Source organism: Hyposmocoma kahamanoa, unplaced genomic scaffold, assembly GCF_003589595.1.
Source record: "Hyposmocoma kahamanoa isolate Upper Pololo Valley unplaced genomic scaffold, ASM358959v1 86, whole genome shotgun sequence".
In the NCBI taxonomy this organism is placed as follows: Eukaryota; Metazoa; Arthropoda; class Insecta; order Lepidoptera; family Cosmopterigidae; genus Hyposmocoma; species Hyposmocoma kahamanoa.
Window position 1 is genome coordinate 14642969 of NW_020654289.1, and position 12839 is coordinate 14655807.

Below are 12839 nucleotides of genomic sequence, written 5' to 3' on the forward strand. Positions count from 1 at the left end.
AGGGTAAAGTTTAAATTATATTAACAGTCCAGAATTTGTTACAGCTTTTTATATTAGAAACTACGACAAATCACTATCAAGAATTCATAGTGTTTATCATCTGTTTGTGTAGGTTTTGGCGACAGCGGTTCTGATAGTAATCGAGGCTTAAGACATTTCCATTGTTTTTTTCTTCCGTGGATCGAGCATACAGGGCTACCTAGTACAATCACAATCTCTTAACAGATTTCCTCGTAATAGAACAACACGGTGATCACATTTGTCTAAAGACTTAGAAACCAGCGTATACGTTTACGGTTCCGTGCTTGTTTCTTATACCGATAAAATGGGTGATAATTAAAGTGTTCTAATTGCAACACAAGCGTGTGCCTGGAATTGAGTCTACAACCTATTCTATTTACAATTGGAGCACGTTCTCCTACAACTCTAATTTTCTAGAACTGTCTTCGCTTCTACATAAAGGTCACACTTTGATTCGAACAATAAACCACAGAAAGTATATAAATAAAAGTTAATTTATATTTAAAATTACTTCCTTCATTTGTTTTTAACCGACTTAAAAAAGAGGTTTCCAATTTGTCTGTATTTTTATCTCCTGTTTTCTACTTTCATTAGTCATTGGAGTCAAAATATGTATTTTTGAATTATTTGTAAGTGTGCTATCTATACACAACAAAAACATTTATTACAAAATTAGTACAATTCAAAAATCTGCCGTCCACTAACTAAAAGGCGGCTAAGTGACAAATGGTCAAATATCCGTTTTAAATAGAAAAAGAAAGAGCACAAAATTATCTTTTAAAAACATTTAAAATTAGTTAACGTGTTCGACTCATCGGAACTTACCCCAACGATGCAAAGCTGAAATATCATTATACAATTTCAATGTTCTAAAACTGGTTTAGGGTTTTTTATATCTCATATAATTATTTTGTCACTTAGCCGAGTTTTAGATAGCGGATGGCAGAAATATACATAATTATATTTAAGAACTTGAAGGCAAAGACTGAAATGAAATAAATATCTACGATGAAGTTCTTTGCTATATTATTATTGAACATTACGTAATTCACATAGCGTTCAAATTTGCAATTTGAAAAGTTAGATTCGCATAGTTCTTTCTTTTAGTCACAGTTGTAAAAGAATTCGCCCAGGGAAGTACTGTCATCTTACCTATTTCTGCCGCCAAGCAGTAATAATAAATAATTAAATAGTATAATGATATTGAGGAACGCAATGTTCGTAATATGAGCGTTCCGAAACGTACAATATAATAATAATAGCTCTGTAGACCATTTTTGTTAAAAATCACATAAAAAAATCACATGGATGAAGAATATCATTACCGCTATTTAATTATTTATTATTACTGTATATTAAGTGTATATTCAGTATATAGGCTAATTCAGTAAATGACAGTAAAATATATGTTTGCAAATTAGGTTGATTGCTTGGAATCGATTTGAATATCAAAAGCCTTATTAGTCAATCGAATATGAGTAATGAGATATCGGTTACAAAGGTGTTGCCAATCGCAAATCTTTAGCTAGCGTATGGTTACAGCATAATCAGTACGACAACAACATGGAAATATGAGTATCGTTTGAAGAACTGATTAGCAAAGCAATCCAAATTCTAAGCCCGTGTCGATCTATGGCGAATATTTGTTCATAAAGTGGCATGATTTATATTACTATACCTGTATAGTATATTAATAGCCTGCTATTTAAAAACAAGTTAAGTAGGAAATGACAAAAAAATTATAAAAGCATTTTTTGCTGCTGCAACGGGAAGTATTTGGGCAGGTAAAAAATATAGAAATCATTATATTTCTATGATTAGTCCACATGATTGAAGTGGCTAGGCAAACCTTACAGCGCTTTGTCCTATTCCGTACGGTAATAACGACACTGACATAAATTTTCTTTTTACAAAAATATAGATGCGCATTTGACCTCCATCTCACCTGATGGAAAGTCAACGATGGAGCATGCACACCTAAATAATGCCTTTTCACTCTCACCTTGAAAAGGCCTAATTTTTTTTATGACACTAAGTGATGGGACGAACAATTAAATCGCAAAGATCTGAGGTGCACTGCCTCTGCGCCCATCACCCTGAGACATAAGTTGAAAAGTCCCATGTGCCTATAATTTCACCAGCACCCTTACCCTTCAAACCCGTAATGCTCACATTACTGCTTGGCGGCAGAAATAGGTAAGGTGACAGTACATCCCTGGATGAACTCTTTCACAATAAGCTCTAGTACTACTAAAAGTTATACCGTTCAGGAAACCATTCTGCAGGTAGGGAATTCCACTCCAAAGCCGTTTTCCACATAAACGTAGAAGCAAAAGACTTCGAACGAATCCTTATAATATCCACAACATAAGGGTGGAACTCCAGAATACGTCTGATTGCTCCAATGATGAAAGGGTTGAAAGGGTTGTAACCCTAACAAGCCGTGACCAGGTTCACGATAGTAAAACAGAAAACTTCCGGTCCACAAATTTATTTTAAGTCGGGTTAAGAAGATATGGTAACAAAGAAGTAAGGAGTAAGGCTGTAGACTGTTATACACTTATTAAGATTGATACATGATTTAGATTATATTATAATGATTATAACTTGGTGAAAGAATCAAAATTAGACGTGATTAAATTTAAATAGCTCCGTACGCTGTCGCGATCGAGCAGGGAGTGACGATGGAACGAGACAAATTCAGAATGTGAGGCAAAAGAATGGAACAATTCAAAATTTAAATTTAAATACGAGTGGCCAGGAACCGGAGAAAGGCGATAAAATGGTGGGATGACGATGCAAGGAGGTCACACCGTCACAAGGTAATAGTGTAATAGTAGTGTAACTCACTTGCGCACTTTCCGTGATATATCCTGTAGAATACCGATAAGCAAGCAACTTTAAGGCGGCGTTCAAGGCTGCACAGCTTCACCTCTACTAACTCCGAGTAATCTAGCCTCTTGACATGCTTTTCAACTGAATCTACAAATTGAAAATTGAAGCAACAAATTGAATCGCTAATAATTTTTTTTTGTTCGTAGGTATCCTGGATCCGGAAACGCGATCTCCACATTTTGACAGTCGGAGTTCACACATACAGCAGCGATGCAAGATTTGCGGCGCTACACGCCGACGGGTCAGACGAGTGGACGCTGAGGGTCGCACCTGCTCAGCCGAGGGACTCCGGGGTCTATGAGTGCCAAGTCTCTACCGAGCCTAAGATTAGCATGTCTTTTAGGCTCACTGTTGTAGGTGAGTGTATAATAATTATGTTTCATCATAATTCATAGTTTGTATTAGTTTGTTATTTTATCAACATTATTTCAATTTTGTAGTTATTAGTAAGAAACTTAAGTGCATTATTTTTCTTTATTTTTTTATGATAGTGATTGGACGAACAAGTCGTGTGCCTGGTGTTTAGCGAAAAGTCTGTCCATAGCAGCAACTTTAAATCGCAAAGATCTGAAGGACACAGCCGCTACACCTGTCACCCAGAGACATAAATACACAAGTCTCGTGTGCCTGTAATTTCACTAGCACCCTTAGCCTTCAAATACGTAGTAATGCTCACATTGCCGTTTGGCGGTAGAAATAGGTGAAGTGGCCGTGCTTCCTTGGAGAAATTCTATTGCTACTAAAATTTTTATATATAACAAATGTTAGGCAGAGAAAATCTTTATTACAAATGTTAGGCAGATACTATGTATAGCAGATACTCGACCTTTAGTATGAGTATATACTTCTTGTTGTTTGATTATTCAAAGTAAACATTAAAACCCCAACTGTACTCACGGGAATTGTATAAGCAGAAGAGATTGTGATCTCTTCTGTTCCATGCACATGTGTGTGCATGGAAGTGTGCATCTTCCTTACGTTATTGGGAATTTAAACAATGAAAACAGAAACGTCAATAATAGCAACCCCAATGAAAATCAGCGCTAGGCAAGGGCTGGCCAAAGTACTGCTAGATCTTGACGAGTGTTACTGAGAAAACTTCAAAGTAAAAGCAGAAGAATGATGATTATTCAAATAATTTTGATACCGACTGTACTTCTAAACATAAACTTTGCATTCTGAATGTTATATCTTGGACATGCAAAATTTTATCAAAAATGTTAATTGCGCATTAATTTTTGCAGTCAGACTTACGATGGAGATATTAGATTTGTCTAATTATTATCAAGTAGTGTATAAGGATACAAAAGGTTACAAACATTAAAAACTAAAGTACTAGAACTAGCGCAACTTTAAATTTATCAAATGAGATCCCCACGACACGTCACTTGAAATACTGGCAACTTTCCCTTTTTGCGTAGCCGCTTATACGTTGCGCAAGATAAGTGCCAGTCCTTGAGTCTTCTAGTGGGTTCTTAAATTTTTTAGTTATAATTTTTAGAGAGAAACGCATCTGGGACCTCACATACTCACGGGTTGAATTTGGAAAGATGTACATAGGTAGTTGGAGTTCAGGTTCTGACAGTTGTGGATTTTAATCTTTGCGCTAACTCATCTGCGTAGCCAGCCCTTTTTGTTAGTGTTAGGTTGTAGGACGGGAGCAAGTAATGGACCGTGTGCCATCCTACACTATTGCCTGGTCTGTACTACATTGAATAAGGCTGCTAATAGATTAACTGCGTGTTTGCAGTTAATGCGTGAAGTCGTAATCAACTTCTCTCGATTGAACCAGTAGGTATGCACATTTGATAACGACTTCACTTCACTTCGCACATTTAACTGCATGCAGTCGATTTTATGAAGTCGGTTTCCACTTCTCGAAGTCTCGGCTGCATGAAGTTGATTACGACGTATTATCTCTGCAGTCAATCTATTAGTAGCCTTAGAAGCACGCCGTCTGGGCATTGGCTGTCCGATATACTACTGGGCAAGAGTATAGCGTACTTAGAGTTGGTGTACTTTACTTTAGTAGTAATAGAGCTCATTGTGAAAGAGTTCGCCAGGAAAGTACTGCCACCTTCCCTATTGCTGCCGCCAAGCAGTAATGGCAGCATTACTATGTTTCGGTTTTGAAGGGTAAGGATGCTGGTGAAATTACAGGCACATGGGACTTGTCAACTTATGTTTCAGGGTGACGAGCGCAGTGGCAGTGCTCCTCGGATCTTTGCGATTTAAGGCTCTGAGTGGCACTGCAACTGTTATGGACAGGCGTGTAGCTTACCATCAGTTGCACTACTTGTTCGTCCCATCACTTGATATCAACAGACAAAAAAATTGAGGTTTTAAAAGCTCAGTTTTTCTTTATTAGATTAGACTTTAAAATCTAATTTAATAGTATGTCACAGGGGGTTCCATACCGTGTGATGCAACCAGCGCACAATTGCCAAGAAAGACTGATTATCTACTTCCTTTTATTGGATGAAAAATTCTCCTACGAAAAGATTTTCTTACAAACCAATGGTGATTTATGTTTATTTTGACGTACTTTTGAATGTAATATTTTATATTTATTTTTATATTTTTTTTATCAGTATTCTGTTGTAAGTAAATTATAAATTATCTTTTTCTATTCTATTCTACACATTTAATAATTTACTTTAACCCTCATATCCACAAGGAAATTGCAAATTTAAACTTATGGTTCTCATTATAATCCTCACTACCTCTTATGTCGACTAACTAAAGGCATGAAACATAAGCAATTTGGTTAAATAGTTCGTGCGGTTCCTACGAACATATTTACATGGACCCGTAATCCCTTCAACAATTTCCGGTTATCTATTAAAACGAATTCTTTACTCGTATATACGAAGCTCGCACCATGTAAGGTTATTATTAGGTATACAACGATGTTGAGGTTTTTATACTAAGTCTCTTTTTGATAATATATTTTCATGTAGAATTACATTTTATTATGTTTTATAATAATATGTATTTTGTTTTAGGCAAAAACTCGTACATTTTCATGGCAAATCAAAAAATCCTTGCTAGTATTGGAGATGACTTTGTGTTTGTTGGGGGTGTACAAGCTATTTTATTATGATCAGTTTGACTTCTGTGAGCTGTTTATACGACAAGGGTGCATTTACTGGTGTCCACTACTTTATAATTATTGGTTCCTGTTGTTGTGAACTGAAAACCGAAATTAAACATAAAACTAATTTGTAATGTTCTCGCACATTTATTTATAACTTTATTGTTACATAAATAAATTTTGGACGAACTGGCCTCACTTGAAAATGGGATTATTAAAGATATTAATAAAAATACTCATCACAATTAATTCTCAAAATTCAGTGTATAACGAAATTTGCATATTTCATTTTCATTTGCAAAGTTATAAATTACTTTGTTTACGCAAAACAAGTAAAATGTTTGTTCCCATTAATTAGCCTCATTGTTAATTACTGCATACTAAAATATTCTTATAACGAAACAATTTACGCTGTGGCAAATGTGAAACATTTACAACGAAATGATAGAAGAAGATAAATGGAGCACCCAATTCAAAACCTATATACGTTTACAAAAACTTATATAGTTATTTAACCTTGACAACAATATAAAAGACAATTACATATATGTAGTGTTAATAAGTAACTTTGTCAATACAAAACATCAGATTTAGGGAACGAAATTACCACACCGTCACGTGCTACGAAAACTGCTACGAAGCCTACGTGCTACGAGATCGTCGCGTAGCGGTTGGTGATTCTTTCTCCGATAATAAAATCAAGGAAGAGGAAATAAATGGTTGGGTTTCGCCATGTTAAGGTGCCGACATACTGGCCGTTGCTATGCGGAAGAGACTAATACATAGTTCCACCCTTAATTATCGAATGCTTCATCTTACGTTAAAAATATGTGCCAAGATTTGTATTTCCCGAACGGTTCAACTGTAATATTTTCAAAGTCAGAGTAAATCAATATCGTCGAAAACTTAATTTTCTATCAGATGATATTGTGGACACTCACATAAATGTGGTGATACCCTTAATTAATAGTGTCCGTACTGAACTTAAAATAGCACAAGGCTCTACATCTTTCAAAAAATCTTTGAAACATTTCTTGTTGGAAAAATCATTTTACTATGTTGATTTGAATTTCTTGATGGAGGCAGTTGATAATAATTTGTATTTAAAAGTGATAAGGAAATCTATCTAATTTGACGTTGTATTTATTTATTATTATTATTGTATTAATATTGTTTTCATTAAAGACTTGTTAATATTGTGTATTACATTTGGTCTCTTGTGTGTATTTGATTGAAGTTTTTTAATTATATTTTGTTTCCAACACAAACACTAACAATGATCATCCAAAATCATCTTCATATGGAATTAATTAATTAGAAATAAAAGTCTTTCCGAGAGTAAGTAAATGCCTTATTAATGTTTAGTTAAATTTTATGCAAAAAGTCAGTGCTCTAATATGCTAAACATAAAACGCTGAGCACACATAAATTGTTTAAATTTCCCACACCGCCCTCACCAGTGGGAAGGCAGCCTAATGTCCCTGAGTGAAATATAAAATCGCAATGTCAGCTTAGTTGGAACAAAGCCAGCTCCGCATGCGTAAAGCTCTAGGTTTATTTCTTACCATCATATAAATTGTAGTTCCAAATTTCAGGGATCATTATATCTCGTGAAACATACTGCGAAACGGGATTTAGTCCTTTTGACATACCGGCCATGTGAAAATTGTTATAACTAAACGAAAACAAGGATGTACTTTTAGTACTTAAAGTGATACGAATATATAATGGATAGGACGGGTAATGCTATCAAAACAAGGTACATATTTTCAAAATGTGCACCCATTACCGTGGTGACAATGTTGCGGTTTGTAAAGGGTTGATTAATAAGAATGGTTGAATCGTGAAAGCGATAGATAATTCGGAAGTTTATAATTACAAAGCATTTATCTCTGTAATTTTGTCGTCTGTCCATTGAAGCAGTTAATTATTGGATTAGTTATTTATAGAATTTAATTTAGTTATTTATTATTCCAGTTGTTTCGGGAAGGTCTAACAGTCTGTTACTAACTCTGTGAATAATCAAGTAACGTAATATTAGATAGACAGTGTAACAATTGTGGTAGTAGTCTAGTATATTATTATAGACATTATTCAGTTAAACAAAAAAATGTACACGGTAAATGTTCGATATGATGTTTTTATTTACATTACCAATAGAATTAATGATACATATAACAGTATATTATAAACATCGAGTATATAACCAGAAATTGAGACGAAATGTCATTCAATTTGTTTGAAAAGTATTCTGTCAAAATCAATTCGGTGACAACTGCGCTCCGATTGGCCAGCCCATTGTTTCACTTCAAAACGACCAATTTAAATTGAGCTTTACTATAATGAACGAAAATTTAAAAAATACATATTATTGTTTAATTACCGATGAAATGTGATTCCGTTTGTTTTTTAATTAGATGTTTTGCTGTTTTTCCCACAACACCGAATGGAACAGTCCCCCATTGTTCTTCTTCTTCATCAGCATCTTTATTACAATAAATACAGAATATTTTCGGAATATATGTAGATGTACACGTAGGTTAGTTGTTGGCCTGTACTATTTTAGCTTTCAAATTTGTGATATCAGCGCTAACGAGAGTTGATATTTAAAAGTGATATAAGGCCCATAGCCTGATAAGTTGCCATGAACGGATGGCCCTTATTTCGTCTCTATTTCTGATTGTATACTCAATAATTATAAACTAAAGTAAGCCTTTGCAAATACCGCTAATTCGTCGCTAAGCGTTTCAACATTTAGGTGTTTAAACAAAACACACGTTGAAGCGTGAGTAAGTGAATGATTGCATGCGAATGTTTCTTGTAATATCTCGTATATGTTAGTTGTCTGACAAGTGGAATCGCAGGATGCTTCTAATTTTCCTGTAGACTGTAAATAGGTTTTGGGAATTGGCAAGTGGAATCTCTCTAGTCTATGCCAAAATTCTACTGCCTCCATCGAGGTGCAGGTTCATTTTTGTAATATACTTAAATTATTTTTGTACGTTTGTTTGCATATACAAAGTATTTCAAAAGAGTGTAATAATTTAAGTGTATAAATATTATACAGATGGCTTTGATACCATTTTTATAGCATAAAATCGATTCGATTTTTTCACCAAATAAGATTTTTTTTTAACTACAGAAAAATCAAGTTCTCCTCACGCAATTTCTTAATTTAAATAAAAATGTGCTCCAAATGGAAATTCTTCAATTTAATTCCAACAAAGTTTGGAAGGCTGGTTGAGTTTTTAAGAAACCAATATAAAACGTGCTTTCGCTACTTGCGAAGTCTAAGATAAATCTTTGCCACGCTCCGCGGTACAACGTGACAGTACCATGTACAGTAAGTTAGACTTAGGGCGCGTTCAAATTAGCCGCTGTTAAGGCCCATTTAGATGGAGAGAGTTTCTCGTCTCGTAGATGCGATTATCGAAAGAATATAAAAAACTTTCCTCGTCTAAACATTCGCGATTATCGACCGTCCACGTGAGCGATAATCTCCTCGCCTTTCAATATTGAACGTCTCCGTGTAAACAGAACTCGAAAGCAAAAATCGTATTTCGAGTTTATGTGCCAGCCGTTTCTACCACGAGTGCAGTGCGCGAGGGTGTTTTGATTATCACTGCTTTTCTAAGACAAGAATTAATGGAACGAGGGCGAAAAAAAAATTTCAAATAACGGTGAGTGAGTGAGTGAGTGCCTCTGTGGTCGAATATAGCGTGGGCAATATAGTATTTAGGGTGCTCTCGTAACGAATATGGCACTCCTTTCTAAATCCAGGATGAAAAGTCGTGCCCGCACTTTTCAAATAATGGCAAGTTGGGTATCGTTTTTGAGGTATTTGGGGGTGCTCATTACGAACATAGCATTTATTTCTAAATCCAAGATGGCCGACACGACTTTTTAAGTAAATGTACTTTTCAATAAACACTCCTCACTAACTCCCCACTTACTCCCTACTTACTCCCTACTCACTCACTCACTCACTCACTCACCACTCACTCACTCACTCACTCACCACTCACTCACTCACTCACTACTCACTCACTCACTCACTCACTCACTCACTCACTCACTCACTCACTCACTCACTCACCGACTCACTCACAACTCACTCACTCACTAACCACTCACACACTCACTCACTCAGCCACTCACTCACCACTCACTCACTCACCACTCACTGACTCACTCACCCCTCACTCACTCACTCATCACTCACTCACTCACTCACTCTCCACTCACTCACTCACGTACGCACGCACGCCCGCGCGCACTCACTCACTCACTCAGTCACTCACGCGCTCACACACGCACTCACTCGCCCTATAAATTTATCATAATTGTCAGTTTTGTTTGTGTCAGTAGTTATGTAATTTAAAAAAAAATGATAAATCAAAATTATATTTCTATACAGTGCAATGAACTTAATATTATCAGCAGTTTCAAATTTGAATGGTTTTTGCATCATTTTGATATATCCATAGTTATACCGCAGTAATCACTGAACTCGAATGGCAATTCTCGCACTCAAAACGGTTCGAACCGATTTGTACGATAATCGTATGAACTTGAAAAAATGTCATACGAGATCGTGTTTAGACAAGTCGAAAACTCGTAAGCAAGAATCTCCTTACTACATATTTCTCCGTGTAAACAATCGAGGAGGCGATTAAGTTGCTTACGAGTCTCGTATGACATAATCGTAGGCGAGATTTTAGTTCTTGCCTGAATGTAAACATTATGATACGATAATCTTATGGCGATTATTGCTTACGAGAATCGCCTACGAGTTTTCGTCTCGAAGCGTGCGAGAAACTCTCCCCATCTAAATGGGCCTTTAGCCGCGTGGCGGTCGCGCTACATCCGCGCGGCGGCCGCGCGACTGTCGCGCTGCTGAAGTACGACCCAATTTTTAGTGATGTTTTACCTTTCGACTCCGTTACACGATGGATTCTGACGAAGAAACGTTACTTTCATTTATTTTGTTGAAACTGAAAAAAAAAAAAAAGAATACCAGAACGTATTAATATGATCGACAATGTATAATCGACATTGTCGATCGACAACGGAATTATAGACGTTTTCGAGTTGTTTGGGAGTGCTTATTGAGAATGTAGCATTAATTTCTAAATACAAGATGGTTGCCCAGAATTTTTAAAAATTTATTTTTGGTAATCATTATGGGAATGGCATTTATATCTGAATACATGATGGCTAACACGACTTTTCTAAATGTTAGAAGGCGAGTACGATTTCTCAAGTAATGGCGAGTTGGGTATCGTTTTCGAGGTATTTAGGGGTGCTCATTACGAATATAGCTCCTATTTGTAAATCCAAGATGGTGGACACGATTTTTCCAAAAAAAATGCAATATGGGTATCCTTTTCGAGGTATTTGGGGATGCTCATTACGAATATGGCACTCATTTCTAAATCCAAGAAGGCGGACACGATTTTTGTAATAATGGCAAGTTGGGTATCGTTTTCGAGGTATTTGAGGATGCCCAATACGCATATGGCACTCACTTCTAAATCCAAGATGGCGGGTACGATTTTTCGAATAATGGCAAGTTGGTTGTCGTTTTCGAAGTATTTGGCGTACTCATTACTAATAATAGCACTTATTTCTAAATCCAAGATGGCGGACACAATTTTTCAAGAAAATGCGACATGGATATCTTTTTCGCGGTATTTGGGGATGCTCATTACGAATATAGTACTTATTTGTAAATCCAAGATGGCGGACTAGATTTATCAAAAAAACGCAATATGGGTATCCTTTTGGTGGGTGCGTGCCCGCCACTCGAAACGTCTGTAATTCTCGTTGTTGTTCGACCTTGTTGTAGGCACCTTTAGAATCCGTTCGTTACGTTTATTTTGTCAAAATAATCGAAATGAATACTGCCATTAAATAGTTACAAAACTCAATTTATGAAAAATATTTGTAAATAGTTTTCTCCTTGTTTACGGGTTTTTATGGGATTTTTACGTTTGTTTAACACTATTCTTCACACTTGTATTCAGAACCAAAAGATATATAGTTAGGGGGTTCAGAGTTCTTGGGGCAGACACTTCACGTATAGATATTAAAAATTACTCACAACTTGCTATGTTTTTTTTTTCAATGGATTAGAATAACTGGCGGAACTGATATCCCACATTGGTAGGTGTTGTTCTGCATTCTCTATAAATTCTTCAACTCGATTTTCGTCCATCGTAGTAAATTTGAAAAATTAACACGTACACTTCATTAACCGTGATGCAACCGAGCGTGACTTCAGCGCGACAGTCACGCGGCTGCCACGCGGTTGCAGCGCTTCTAGATTGTATGAAAAGTGACAATCGCGCGGCTGCAGCACTGCTGCGGTTAACATCTGCTAATTTGAACGCGCCCTAAGCTTGACTTTACCAAAAATGTAACGAGAGACACCATACTTACTGTTAGTAGCCATAGAGCGCCTTGTGAAAGAGTTCGTCAAAGGAAGTTCTGCCACCTTACCTATTTCTGCTGCCAAGCAGTAATGTGAGCATTACTGGGTTTCGGTTTTGAAGGTTGAAAGCACTGGTGATATTACATGGGACTTTTAAACTTATGTTTCAGCATGACAGGCGCAGTAGCAGTGCCCCTCAGATCTTTGCAATTTAAAGCTCTGAGTAGCACTGCAACTGTTATGTACAGGCGTGTCGTTTACCACCAGGCGCACAACAGGTTCGTCTTGTCACTAGATATCATAAAAAAATCTCATCGTTACTCCGACTAAGTCAAAATAATAAATAATAATGTAATAATATGCCAGGTAATTGCACCAATTGCCTGGTCTTAAACT

At 36.2% G+C, this 12839-nt stretch overlaps 1 protein-coding gene across 1 annotated transcript in view; it reads left to right on the forward strand.

Moving 5' to 3' along the window:
• LOC113234664 (hemicentin-2-like) overlaps nucleotides 1–12839 on the forward strand; it is a 108850-nt gene that overhangs the window by 64960 nt on the left and 31051 nt on the right. The window contains exon 4 of the mRNA XM_026470082.1: nucleotides 3063–3273. Coding sequence (XP_026325867.1) covers nucleotides 3063–3273 — 211 coding nt within the window. The remainder of the gene's footprint in view (nucleotides 1–3062; nucleotides 3274–12839) is intronic.